The 14004-nt window shown below is 41.7% G+C and overlaps 1 protein-coding gene across 1 annotated transcript in view; it reads left to right on the forward strand.

The window, feature by feature from the left end:
- Positions 1–14004, forward strand: part of FLT4 (fms related receptor tyrosine kinase 4) — a 105184-nt gene that overhangs the window by 50545 nt on the left and 40635 nt on the right. Inside the window, exons 4-8 of the mRNA XM_069077770.1 lie at positions 2463–2572; positions 2795–2957; positions 3499–3638; positions 8643–8814; positions 9820–9937. Coding sequence (XP_068933871.1) covers positions 2463–2572; positions 2795–2957; positions 3499–3638; positions 8643–8814; positions 9820–9937 — 703 coding nt within the window. The remainder of the gene's footprint in view (positions 1–2462; positions 2573–2794; positions 2958–3498; positions 3639–8642; positions 8815–9819; positions 9938–14004) is intronic.

The raw sequence follows: 14004 nt of genomic DNA on the forward strand, positions 1-14004 counted from the left end.
AATGTCTTCCTTTACCTAAGTATTTCATAAATATATCAAAGGGAGACCATCTTCAAATCTCCCTAGTTGGACTGTCATCCAGGACATAATTCCTCATCTGATCCACAAGAGAATTCAAATCCTTTGCTAAAATCAAGTTATATTACTATCTTACTGATCTAACGGACCATTAACCTTTTTCCTGTCCCCAGAACTTAGCACAGTACCTGGAACCTAGTAAGTGTTTTTTGATTTAGCAAACAATTTTTTAATGAGGTTAGTTTGATAGTTCTTATTCAACCCATGTTGGTTCCTAGTGATCCTTGAATTCTAAGTGTTCATAGACCATCCATTTAATAACGCTTTCTGGAATTTTAGGTTTTTATAACTTTTAGTAACTCGCTCTTTTATAACTTCCAGACTCTTTTTTTCCCTTTTCAAAAATTGAGATAGCATTCAGTTGTAGCCAGCCCCCTGTTACTTCTCCCATTCTCTATGATTTCTCTTTCCTTTTTCTTTTTTTCAATTTTTGTTATTCCAGTCTTGACAAACACCAATAACATGAACATTTCCACATGCAGAGGATAGGAAAAGAGTGTTGTGTGCAAAAATATTAATCTCTTTTACATGTAACTTGTTTAAACTATTAAATTCAACAGTTTCAAAGCTATCTCATTCTCTTTTTTCTGTTGTGCATTTTTAAAAATGGTTCATTGATGCTTTTTAATCTTTTATTCTTCTGGGGAAGAGAACATCACCATTACTCATTCTTTCTCTAAAAAAAAACTTCCCATCCAAAAAATTAAAGACCTTTCTCTTGTAAAAAAAATTGGCATAGTGAAAACAAATTTTTAAAATTGACTTAGTCAGCAAATGAAAGTTTCATTCTGCACGTCTGGTCCATTGGATTTCGGTCAAGAAATGAGAAGGACGTTGCTTAGGTTTTTGGTCCTCCAGAATTATGATTGATCATTGTATTAATCATAGGTCTTAAATCTTTCAAAGCCTAACAAAGATTTTTAAAATTTTTATTATTTTTGTAAATAGTATCTTTCCAATTACATGTAGTTTTTAACCATTCTTTTTATAAGTTTTTTTAAGATTTTATAAGATTTTTTTTATTCTCCCTCTCATTCCCCACCCCAAGATGGCAAGCAATCTGATATATGTTACAGATGTGCAATCATGTAAACATATTTCCACATTAGTCAAAACATAGTTTTTTAAAAGACTTTTTTGTTATTTTTAGAATTTTGCACAAGGTTCAGTTCATTCTGGGATTTGCTAATCTGACATTTCTATACCAATATTTTGCATTCAGAGCTCTCTATGTGGTCCTTCTATACTCTTCCCCATTTTCTGCCTCATCTGGAAAATTTATAATTATGTCTTCAGAATTACACTTTCCAAAATCTTTCATCTCTTATGAGCCATCAATTCTTTACAAATTAATCCAAAGTACCATAAACTAGTTTTTCTCAGAACTGTCTGAAATCTCCTTTCTTAAAGGAAGAATATTGTATTCTCTTTTTTAATGTGATCAATGCTAGGATAACCTGATCACTTTCTCCCAAGTTCTTCTATTTCACAAGCTCGTGTCTTTTTATTCATCAGAAGAAGGTCCAGAATAGGTCTTCCTCTTTTTCTCTTCATCTGCTTTCATGGAGATGAACTTTTCATCATGGTAGGAATTTCTTAGACTATCAACAGATATCTGAGTATTTTAAGTCCCCCATCAAAGTTATGTCTTGCTGCCACACCAGTTCTATAATCTGCTTTTAGGAAAACATCATTCACATCTGCTGTCTTGTCAGGCAGTCTGTAGCATAGGTGGTCCTACCTCAATATCAGCTCCACTTCTTTCTCCTTTCATCTTATCTGTAATAGCACAATGCTCACCTAATGTTATGTCAGTATAAAATGAAAATAATCCTGGTTACTATAATACTTATCCTGTAGTTGGCATATCGTAGGGAACTCTAACCTCCCTATGTCAGTACAGAAATGAGGCTTGGGCTATAGCAAGACAGAACTCACCTGGAGAAAGCAGGTCTGAAAACACAGCTACACCCATGAAGGCCCATGGCTGATGGGGACCTGAACATGGGGATATGACCTGAGGTTTGGCATGTTATCCCTGCCCTACACCCCCTCCTGGCCTCCTTACTCATCCATTCAGGCACTCAGGAAGTCTTGTTTTTCCTGTTTCTTCTTTCTCTTCCTCCTTCCTATCCTTCCTCCTTTTCTTCTTCCTTTCTTCTCCCTCCTCTTCTTTCTTTCCTTTTTCCATCTTGTTAAATTCTACCTCTGCTTCTGTTTCATGCCCATCCTTCTTATTTCTCCCTCATTCCTCTCTTTCTGCCTCTCCTTCTTTACCCTCCTACTCAACTTTCTTTCCTTACCCTCTTTCACTTCTTTCTTTTCTCTGCACTTCTTCATTTCTCCTCTCTCCTTCCTCGGCGGATGGCTGTCCTTGGCCTCAGACTTCGAGCAGCCCTTCATCAACAGGCCAGACACTCTCCTGGTCAGCAAGGACCATACGTGGGTACCCTGCCTGGTGTCCATCCCGGACCTCAACGTCACTCTGCATTCGGTATGAACCACCACTTCCTTTCTTCCTTTCTCACCACCACCCCCTATATCCCTTGTCCTACTCCAAATACCTCCTCCATGCCCAGGGTTTCCTGTCCCAGTGAATCAGAGCTGGAGGTGTCTAATGACCATTCCTGGAGAAGGGGCCCTGGCTCCAGCTACCCCTCAGTTATGGTGGGAAGGGGAGAGACAGCCAGCCCCTGACCATCTGCCCCACCCCTAGCAAATCAGGGTGATCCGGCCAGATGGACAAGAGATCGTGTGGGATGACAGGAGGGGAATGCTGGTGCCCACGTCACTCCTCGGAGACACCTTGTTCCTTCAGTGTGAGACCATCATCCAGGGCCGAACCTTCCGTTCCAACTTCTTCATCATTCATATCACTGGTATGCTGGGAACAGCCTACTCCTGCCAGACTATAGGGAATCCCCCTTCATGTCCATCCCAGAGGGGCTCACTCCAAACTTGGCCCCAAGCCCTCATTTGTGAGGTACCACCAGAATGAGAACCATGAAACCTTCCCCAGTCCCTGAGACCAGGAAGGGAGGTGTGTTCCTCACTTCCACTGGGCTTACAGCCCCAGCACTGGTGGTGTTGGATACAGGGCTGGCAGGGAAGTGGAGGGATTAGGAAGGAGCCCCAGGGACTGAACCTGAGCTAGGGCTTTGGAATCATTTTTGTATGTGCATGTGTCTGTGTGTGTGTGAACATTCATGCATATTGCTGTGTGTGTGCATACATGCATCTTTCTCTATCTGCTATGTCTGTCATATGTGCTGTCTATTTTAAGAGTCGTTCTGTACTCCATTACTTTGCTGTATCACTGAATCTACTGGGTTGTTATACGTTTTATGTTATTGAGTGTATGTGGTATCTTGTATGCTCTGTGTTACTGTGTTGTGTTATGTGTTTGCCTCTGTCCCCCAGGGAATGAGCTATATGACATTCAGCTGTATCCCAAGAAGGCCTTGGAGCTGCTGGTCGGGGAGAAGCTGGTCTTGAACTGTACTGTATGGGCCGAGTTCAACTCAGGAGTCACCTTCCAGTGGGATTATCCTGGGAAGCAGGTTAGCCCCTCTCTTCTTTTCAACCTTCCATGCTCCAGTGGAACCCCTTGCTTATTATTCTCCAAAGTAGACTGGCCCTTCCTTGGTATGTCTCCACAGAATGGATAGGGCTCCCCCTGCCCAGGGGTTCTAACTAGCTCCTCCCTCTGTACCTTCTATGCCCACCCTGCCTTCCCTTTGGTAAGGAACATCCATCATCTGGGAATTCTCTTTGTTCAGGTCCCTCAAATCATCCCACATCTACCAATACCTTCTTCTTTAGGGTAACCCAGAGGTTATTGGGTCACAGGAGGCAAAAGAGATTGAAATTAAATATTTACTCTTCAGAGGAAAGCCCAAACTCTAATTTCTTAAGTTACAGTAACAATAATTAATAGAATTATATTCATGTTAATATAACTGATATAATCATTATTATGTCCATTGGGTGTAACCTATAATAACTGATGTCATATTAATTATTTTCTGAAACAGCTATGTTCCTATAATTAATATGATAACTAATTACTTATCATAAAGGCCAAGGTGAACAGAAGATATAGAGAGAGTCAGGAAGATCTGGTTTCTAGTTCTGCCTCAGACACATGCTGGCAGTGCGGTCCTAGTCAAGTCACTTACCCTCTCTTTGCCCCAAACCAATTCTCTATAGTCTGTAGCTATAAGTTGCAGTTGGTGTCAATTCACATTGGTAAAAAGAAGTTTCCTTGGGGCGGCTAGGTGGCACAGTGAATAGAGCACCGGCCCTGGAGTCAGGAGTCCCTGAGTTCAAATCCAGCCTCAGACACTTAACACAAAAACTAGCCATGTGACCTTGGGCAAGTCACTTAACCCCAATTGCCCTCCAAAAAGCAAAAAAAAAAGTTTCCTCATTGGGTGTGTCTTATACCAATGAAATCATAAGTTCATACCTCCCCCAAATTAATAAAAGCAATAACGATTCCTCATATTTCTATAATACTTTGTGGTTACAAAATGCTTGCACATCTATTATGTCATTTCAACATCACAACAACCTTGCTAGGGCAGTGATGAATATGTTTATCTTACAGGTAAGGAAACTGAAGCTCAGGAAGAGGTTCAGACTTAGCAGCATGCTTTGCACCTTTGTTAAGGAAGGCTACCTCAATCACTTGCCCCCTCACTGATGAAACATTCTAAAACAAACAAAACAGTTACCTCTCTTATATTATAGAACTCTAGAAATGGCCTCTGCTGTGCCAACTAACACTAAATGTACTAGCTGGCAGCACCGTCGTCTTGGTACTCACCATGGAATCATAGCCTTAAAGTAAGTGAGTCCAGCCCCTTTCTTTTACAGAGAAGGAAACCAAGGCATAGAAAGGTTAAATTACTTGTCCAGAGCCAGCTGGTGAGCATTGAAGGCAGGATATGAACTTGGGTCTTCTTGACCCAAGTTGGCTTCCCTCTCCATGCTGCTATTCTTCACAGTCAGGTTCCTTTTCAAAAGTGTTCCCAGGGGATAGTCCCCATCCCATCATGTCTGTTCAACCCCTTGCTACATAGGAAGCTGGTTTGGGCTTTCTTGGCAGTGCCAACCAGGCATTCTGCTTCAGCGTCCCACTCCTCTCCTGCTGACTATTCATAAAGTCTGTGCTAGAGCTAGAAAAAGCCTCCCATGCCACCTTGCCCAAGCTCCTCATTTTACAGACGAGGACACTGAGACCCAAGAAGATGAAGTAACTTTCCCAAGATTGCTAGGTAGTAGGCATCAGAGGTGATATTTGAACCTAGGTCTTCTAATTCTAGGGCCATAGCTCTTTCCCTTAGACCACACTAGCCCTCCCCCATCCCTCTGACTCCATACTCTCTCTGCCTCTCTATATGTCTCTGTCTCTCTGTACCTCTCTATGTCTCTTCTTCTCTCTGTCTCTCTATCTCTCTCTGTCTCTCTGTTTCCATCTTTCTCTCTGTCTCCCTCTGTCTCTCTGTCTCTCTCTCTGTCTCTCTCTGTCTCTGTCTGTCTCTCTCTCTCTCTTTCTCTCTCTCTCTCTCTGTCTCTGTCTCTCTCTCTCCCCCTCTCAGTACTGACTCTCCTCTACGCACTAGAGCCCTCCCTCCAGTGTTGTCTCCATTTTTGCCTTTCTAGACCAGAGATCTTCATCTTGCCCTTCCCCAAACCCCAGACCAGTATAACTCCCAGGGAGTCTATAAGGATTGCCTCCATCAACACTGTTCTGTCCAGGACCCACTCCCTGACTCATTATTGGGCGATCTGGTGCTCTGCTGGATGATTGAGGCCTAGAACTAGTTCTGAGCATCTCAGCATGCTATGGCATGGTGTGAGGACTTAGAGAACAGAATGTCCTTGAAGGCAGACTTTTAGTTTTGTCTTTGGATCCCCAGCACCAAGCACAGAGCCTAGGCATTATAAGCAATTAATGAGTGTTAGTTGGCTGATTTATTGATCTGCAGGCTTCTAGCCAAAGGAAACTCTAGACTCGAGAGCACTTCTTACTGCTGGACCAGACCTTGTATAGCCAATATTCTTCCCTCCTGTAAGCCCAGGGTATGACCCAGCTTCTTTCTGTTGCTGATATCCCTTACCCATTACTCATTCCCAGCCCCCAGAATTCCTGATCTCTCTGGGGGACAGGGCATTTCCTCCTAGTGTCCCCTGCCCTAGCATTCCTCTCCTTCTCCTTCACCTATTCTCCTTCTCCTCCTCCCCACCCCTTCAGCAGTAAACAGCCCTAGAGAGGATTTCTTAGCTTTTTACTGTGGCCAACAAGGTAGAACAGCTAGAGAAATTTAAAAACTAAGGAAAGTTGCCAAGGCACCAAGGGATGACAATGAATGTTCTCCTGGAACTTAGTGGGATGTCAGCGGTGCTCAGCTTGATTTCTAGAAACCCCATCATAACATCTACCCTCCTTCGTTATCCTTATGGACCCCACCAGTTCCTTGGTGACTTTCAATTCCTCATCATTTCACAGAAACTTTTTACAAATGTCTTATTAAAATTCAAGCATATTATGTTTGTTATGCTCCTTTGATCATCAACCAAGTAATTATATCAAAAAAGGAAATGAGATTCCTACATGAATGTTCTTGATGAACTCATACCAATTTTGGGTGACTATTTCTTCCCTTTCTAACTTAATCACAAGTCATCCCCTTAATAATATCAAAACTCTATTTTAAAGACTATGTCCTCTTCCCATTGTAATATACATGTGTGTGTGTATTTAATTTAAATACATGTGACTTGTGCCCACCACCTCTAATCCTCTCTCCTTCTCCATGATTTTTAAAAATCTATTTATTTACTTTTAGTTTAAAACATTCAGTTCCACAATCCCTTGGGTTCCAAATTTTCTCCCCTTCCCTCTCCTCCCTCCCACCCCCACCATGGTAGCATGCAGTCTGATATAGGTTCTACAAATACCTTTGCATTAAACATTAGTCAAGTTGTAAAGAAGGATTATAACCAATAGAGTGAACTATGAGAAAGAAGGAACAAAACAAAACACAAAAGAGAGAGAGCAAGTAGTTTGCTTCAGTCTGCCTTCAGACTCCATAGCTCTTCCTCTGGATGTGGATAGCCCTTTCCATCATGAGTCTTTTTGAGCTGTCTTCTAACCTTGCTTTGTTGCTTCTCCGTGATTTTTGATGGATCACTTACAGTGACTCAGATACTTCAATACCCTAGGACACAGTTGGTTCAGGCCTAATGACTTGAATTAATTAAGAATAACTAGAAGCTCTTTGACTATTTCCTCACTTTTCATGAGATTTAGCTCCCTGTAAACCTTTTTGAAAATCTATTCTTTCAATTGATGGAGTCTGAATGCAGATCAAAGCATACTTTTTTACTTTACTTTTCTTGGGTTTTTTTTTTGGTCTGTGTTTTCTTTCACAATATGACTAATATGGAAATATATTTTGCATGACTGCATGTATACTACTTGCCTTCTCAATGAAGGGGAGGAGGAGAGGGAGAAAGAGAATTTGGAACTCAAAACTCTCAAAAATGAATGTTAAAAGTTGTTTTTACATATCACTGGGGGGAAATAAAATGTTAAATAAATATATTAACAAAAAGAGTAATATAAATTTTTAAAAATCTATTCTTTCCAATCAGAAAATCTTTTTCTTAGTAAAAGAAAAGAAAATCACAATAAGCATTGAGTAGTTCTGCCTTCTGGTCATTCATTTTCATTATCCACCCCAGTCAGTAACCATTCTGTCTCTTTTAGGCTTTTCCTCTTGTTCCTACATAATAGAAAAAGGAAGTTGTTTTTTGTATCCTTAGCATTTGCTACCAGCTTTAGCTCATTCTGAGCTTTACCACTTTTGAGACTTTTCCTATAGAACCATGCCACTCATTTTTATTCATTCTCTCATCTTATTCTTTCTTGTTTCCATCTCCTGGGTATTTCTTTTTTCTGAGATGACTTCTGAGATCTTGATGTAGCCACAATTAGATTTTTAAGCAATTTACTTTTTTTACCACACTGAAATCATTTGTATTAAATGTTGTTATCAAGAACTTTCCACACCTCTTGGGCCAACTTCCCTAGAAAATTTTAGGCCACTACAGTCTATGGGAAACTCCCTCAGAAGGAGAAGCTGGTGGGTCACGCAATATAAGGGGCAAGCCAAGGACTGAATGCAGACTCCCAAGGGAATCCTAGATGACGTGTTTCTTAGGGATTCCTTCTTCACAAAGGACAGCTGTTCTAGGCCTTCCCTCACAGCTCCTTCCTACCCAGTCCAAGGGACCTCCCTACCACCACTCATCTGAGGGCAGCAGGGCTATGCACCTCTGGAAGGGAGAATGAGGCTGCTGACTTTGCACGGCTCTGCCTCATTTAAATCCAATTCACTTGGCAAGTCAAGACATCACCGTCCTGATGTCATTGGTCCTCTTGGAGAACAAAGGATGGACAACACCAACAACGAGGGACTACCTGGTAACCCTCTCCCCTGGGAACAGAACAGGGTATCAAAATGCTGACCTCTCCTGTTCCCTCCTACTGGCAGACAGAGCGAGCTGGTGCAGTGACACCTGAGCGCCGCTCCCAGCAGACACACACAGAGCTATCTAGCATCCTGGTCATCCAGAACGTGACCCAACAAGATCTGGGGCAGTATGCGTGTGAAGCCAGCAATGGCGTCCAGAGCTTCAGGCAGAGCACCGAGGTCATCGTGCATGGTATGGCCACAAGTGGGGTTTTGGGGGAGAGGATAGGCCCATGGGAGCAGTATTGGGAAGAGGAGGGAAGGAATGGAGACCCACAGAAGAGGCTTTCCCTCAGCCTCAGCCCCATCCTAACCCTCCCCCTTAATAAGACCTCAGAACCGCAGGTACACATGCTGCCCATAGCCATAAGGGCTACAAATCCCTAACCCATCCATCAATTTGTGCATTCATTCATTCATTTAACAGAAGCCTCTGTATGTGTATATATGTATGTATACATACACACATGTATACATGTGTATGTATCTCCCTGTGTTTGTGAATGCCATAAAGGAATAGGTCCCTGCTTACTGACTCAGCTTAGTGACACTATTTAGTGTCTATTCCACGTGCTTTCTCTGTGTGCCAATTCTGCTCTCTTTGGAGACTGATTCTGTGTCTCTGTTCCACGTCTCTTCCTAGCGTCTCCAATCTGTATCTCTTCCCAGTGACTTGCTTTCAGGTCTACGTCCCCTGCCCAGCATCCCTGCTCTTCTATCCTTCTCTAGGCCAGTGTTTCCTTTCTTCATACTTCAACAGGATTAAGGAGCCTATTTCTCTATTAAGGCTGGTGAGGAATTTAACAGTCATTAAAAGTAAATTAGCAGGGGCGGCCAGGTGGCGCAGTGAGTAAGAGAGCCGGTCCCAGCGTCAGGAGACCTAGGATCGGTTCTAGCCTCAGATACTTGGCACCCACACAAGATAACTGGCCGGGTAACCTTGAGCAAGTTACTTAACCCCAATTGCTTAAAAAAATAAAAGTAAATTAGCAAACACTTATGCAGAGAATTGTGTCGAGTGCTAGAGTTTAGATAAAATATGTTCCCTGCCTTCAAGGGGCTTTACAGTATTGTGAAGAATAAAATATTCCTTCTTAGAAGAGGTAGCTTTTGAGTTGGGTCTTAAAAGAATGAGTAAGAATTCATCTTTGGGCATGATCAAGGTCTTGGCCTTACTCTTGTTCTCTCCATCTCGCAGACAAACCCTTCATTAGTGTGGACTGGCTGAAGGGCCCAATGATCGAGGCCACAGCTGGGGATGAGCTGGTGAAACTTCCAGTGAAGGTGGCAGCATACCCCCCTCCAGAGTTCCAATGGTAACATCCTTCCCACCTTCCAAAACACCCTTTGATTCCCCTTGGTTCCCAAACTCCTTAATCCCAGTCACATCATCACTCTTTGTGGGAACTTCCAAATCTGAACAGGGCAGAGAGGAGATCTGAGGGGATCAGAGACAGCACTTCCTCACTGAAAGCCAAGATCAGGCAAGTAGATAGGAAGTCTTGTCCAATAGGCATGAAAGTTAATTCTAATTGTACCTCTTTGTACAACACAGAATGTGGCAGAGCCCAGGAGAGAGTGGAACCTCCTCATATCCAATTCCATGTCACACCCCAAGCACCTCAGATTCCAGCCTCTCATATCCCCTATGATGTTTCCTTCACTAAAATTGGTTAGAAGGATTAAACCTGACATAGGGAAGGTGATAGGGTCCTACCAGGTACTTTGTCTAAATTTTGGGAAGCTGCCACCAAATAGTCCTTATTTATTGCAGCATAGGTCTAAAGGGAAGTTTTTCTTTGGGAATGGATAACTGAGAGAAGGTGGTATAACTCATGACTACATAGCTGTGTTTTTCCTACAAATATATCTGTATTAGGAAAATAACACTAACCTCTGCTTTCTTCTTAAAAGCAAAATAATGCAATTAGACAAAGTATTAAAAGAAGAACAAACACCTAAATACAAAACCTGTACTCTGATCATTACTAAACTGTTTTAAGTTCGTCTTATCTAACCATTTACTTTCCTCTGAAGGAAGGCTACCCGCTTCTCTCTCTCATTGGTTGAATCAGGTACTTTTCAAAACTCCTGGCCCTCTATAGTCCATCCTGTGCCTTCCTACCCACTTGACACTTTTCCATTACTTTGTAAACACTATTTTCAGATCCTGGCACACAATGAATGTTTACGTAAAAGCCCTTCCATGGTCATTTTTGTATTCCGCAGAATTCCACCTAACCATGTTAGGTTAACAAACTGCCCATGACATAAACACTCGGACAAAAAGATATGTGGGAGTATGCAAGATTCAAGTAACGACTAAACATTCTTTGTGTATAAAAGACAAACTCATTTTCCTACTTAATTTTCTACTAGTCTATATTATAGCATGTTTAACACTCATTTTCTTGTAAAGAAACAAAAGCCAAGTAAATACATCATTTCAATTCAGTACAATAAGAATTTATTTTGCCACAAGTTTTTGAAGACCCTCTTAAAACTGCTAAATAAATCAGTCTGTTTCAATGTCTCCCAAGTCTTGCTATTCCAAGATTTCAACAATATCTATTATGGAAAAGAGAAACTTGGAGTCAAGGAAACCAAGGTTCAGATTCCAGGCTTGACACTTACTGCCTGAGTAACCTTGGGCAAATCACATCAGCCCTCTGTGCTTTAATTTTCACACTAGTGAAATGAAGATTAATATTATTTAGTAAGTAGTCCAGCCTTCTTCCTATACAGGAGTCCCTTCTATAAACTCAACAAATTTTCTTCCAAGTGTTTGCTCTATGCAAGGCTCCATGTTAAACTCCAGAAGAATATTAAAAAAATGCAGTCTCTGCCCTTGAGGAGCTCACAGTCTAACAGAAATTTCCCTGATACAACTTATTGACAACAGTTAGGGCAGGTGGTTGGTTACTTTCTGCTTTCATACAACAGAGAGCACATTTGCTTATGCTTCTGTGTTCGCTCATTTCAAATGATCTATGATCTCATTCCACACTTGTTCATCTTACATGATTCTTGCTTATGCTCTCCCCTAGGTCCTTAACAGAGGATCTATTCAATGTGCAGGAGGCCTTCTTCCAGTGAGTGACCTTGGGCAAGTCACATTTTATATCCTGTGGGTTCCATTGCAGCACTCAGGCTGTCCATCTGTTATCCCTCCCTCTCACTTCATGACTGGGTCACCGCTACCTTTACTGATGATACCTTTCTTTGTTCATAAGCTTTTTACTACGTCTTACACATGGGTCTTCATTGGAAAAATGTTGAAGTCCACTTGCATCCATCTTGCATCTCTGGGAGATCACTGATGTTAAAATGATGAGAGTTTTATGCTGGAGAGCAGCTTGGTATCAGTTAGTTGAAAGCACTTCACAGTTTCCCCACTGCAGTCCAATCTGCTCTCTTTCTCCTATTCAGTGCTGTGCCCAAATAGTTGACTTTCTGTAGTGACTGAAGATATACTTACTGATACAGAGATTCAATAGACTGCCCTTCTAAGTGCATGTCATAGTTTGGGTAATAAGCATTTTCATCCATTTGCCTTTTTCCTATAGACCAAGGAATCAGCAAACTTGCTGTGGGAGCCAAATCTAGCTCTTCACTTTTTTGTAAACTACACCCCCTTCCCACCCCACCAGCTAAGAAACGTTTTCATATTAAACTTTATTTTAAAATGTAAAACCTTCTTAGCTGGGGGGCCATGCAAAAAGAGGTAAAGAGCTGGATTTAGCCCCAAGGCCCAGTTTACTCACCCCCACTACAGACACTTCTTTGAGTAATCATAGATTCCATTAAAGAGGCTCTTTCTTTTCATGTTCTGGAGCTTGATGCAATAAACTGTATGATGTCATCAGGAGGACCTCCTCATTTATGGGGAACCTCTCTTCAGCCTGGGCCTTGCATAGAACCTTATCTGTAACAGTGGCAGACTTTATGCATCTCTTTTTATACAGCTGTACTTGCTCAATAATAATCAAAGGGTCATTGAGTAATATTTTTGTGTTATTGAATTTATCAAGGAATTCTGTACGATCTCAAAGTACGTGTGACAGATTCCTTCTCAGAAGAAAGCGTTGAAAGGTTGCATTTTGTTCAACTAGATTAAAAAATATTTGTTGGTAATTTGTGAAAAAGGCACACAAAGGAATCTTATATTCTTTGCACTTTTCAGTCAACTGTGTGACTGTCAAACTGTGGCATGCTATGAAACATCATTCAAGGAAACCTGCTTGCTCCCTTCTTATGTTTTCATCAAGGATACCCTTAATATGTACATAGATCATTCTCATAAAGATTTTGTAAAGATGAGAGAATAGGCATATGGTTCAGCTATTATTAGCATCCTCCTGTCCATGATTTTTTCTCATGCTTTTGAGCACCTCTCACCTCTTGAAATATCTTATAAAAACAATTTCATAATGCTTTTCAATAGCATTCAATAGGCAGACAGAGATTAAGAGACTTACTCAGGGTCACACAACTAGAAAGCCTCTGAGGCTAGACTTGAACTCAGATCATTCTGATTCCAGGACTGGTACTCTATCCACTGTGCCATGCAGTGGCCTCTGTTAAGGAGACTGTCTTACTTGGTGCTTTTATAGCTCATATAGCTCTACCTCTGATTTAGGCCAATTACTCTGGGTTTACTTCAGATTGTATCTTTTGTTTTGATTCTTATCTAGTCATTGAATGGGCATTGCCTCAGACAAACTGAGACTGGGAAAGACCTTAATTAATTAATTAATTGCAAAAAAATTTTTTTGCTTTTTTTGGAGGGCAATTGGGGTTAATTGACTTGCCCAAAGTCACACGGCTGGTAAGTGTGTCAAGCGTCTGAGGCCGAATTTGAACTCAGGTCCTCCTGACTGCAGGGCTGGTGCTCTATTCATTGCACCACCTAGCCACCCTGAAAGACCTTAATTTAGAAAGGCCTAGGTCATGTCTGCATCCTGGGCTATTGCTAGGCCTCTTGACTTTTGTCACTGGATTTCGATGACTCTGGAGGAAAGAGTGAGGCTGATGACCTTGTGCTGCTCTCCCTCACTTAAATCCAGCTCATTTGCAAGCTGTGATGTCATTGGTCCTCTTTGAGAACAAAAGAGGAACAGCATCAACAACTTCCTGAATACCGAGGCCATCTCTCTGTACCTAAGAAAATGGAGTGTGGGTGAGTTGTCCCAGAGATCAGGATGACTCAGTGGCAGTGTCATAGCTTCATTTAAGAGGCTAAGGGAGCTGCATGTGCATATCTGGGCAACTGGGATTATGACTCTTTTGAAAAGCCCTGGCACCAATAATGGCATGATTCTGGCCAATCGACATTATCTCTCTGGGCTTCATTTGTTTGTAAAATGAGGGGGTTAGATTTAAC

Source organism: Petaurus breviceps, unplaced genomic scaffold (genome assembly GCF_028583685.1).
Source record: "Petaurus breviceps papuanus isolate PSGF00001 unplaced genomic scaffold, PetGlider_PUasm1.0 90994, whole genome shotgun sequence".
NCBI lineage: Eukaryota > Metazoa > Chordata > Mammalia > Diprotodontia > Petauridae > Petaurus > Petaurus breviceps.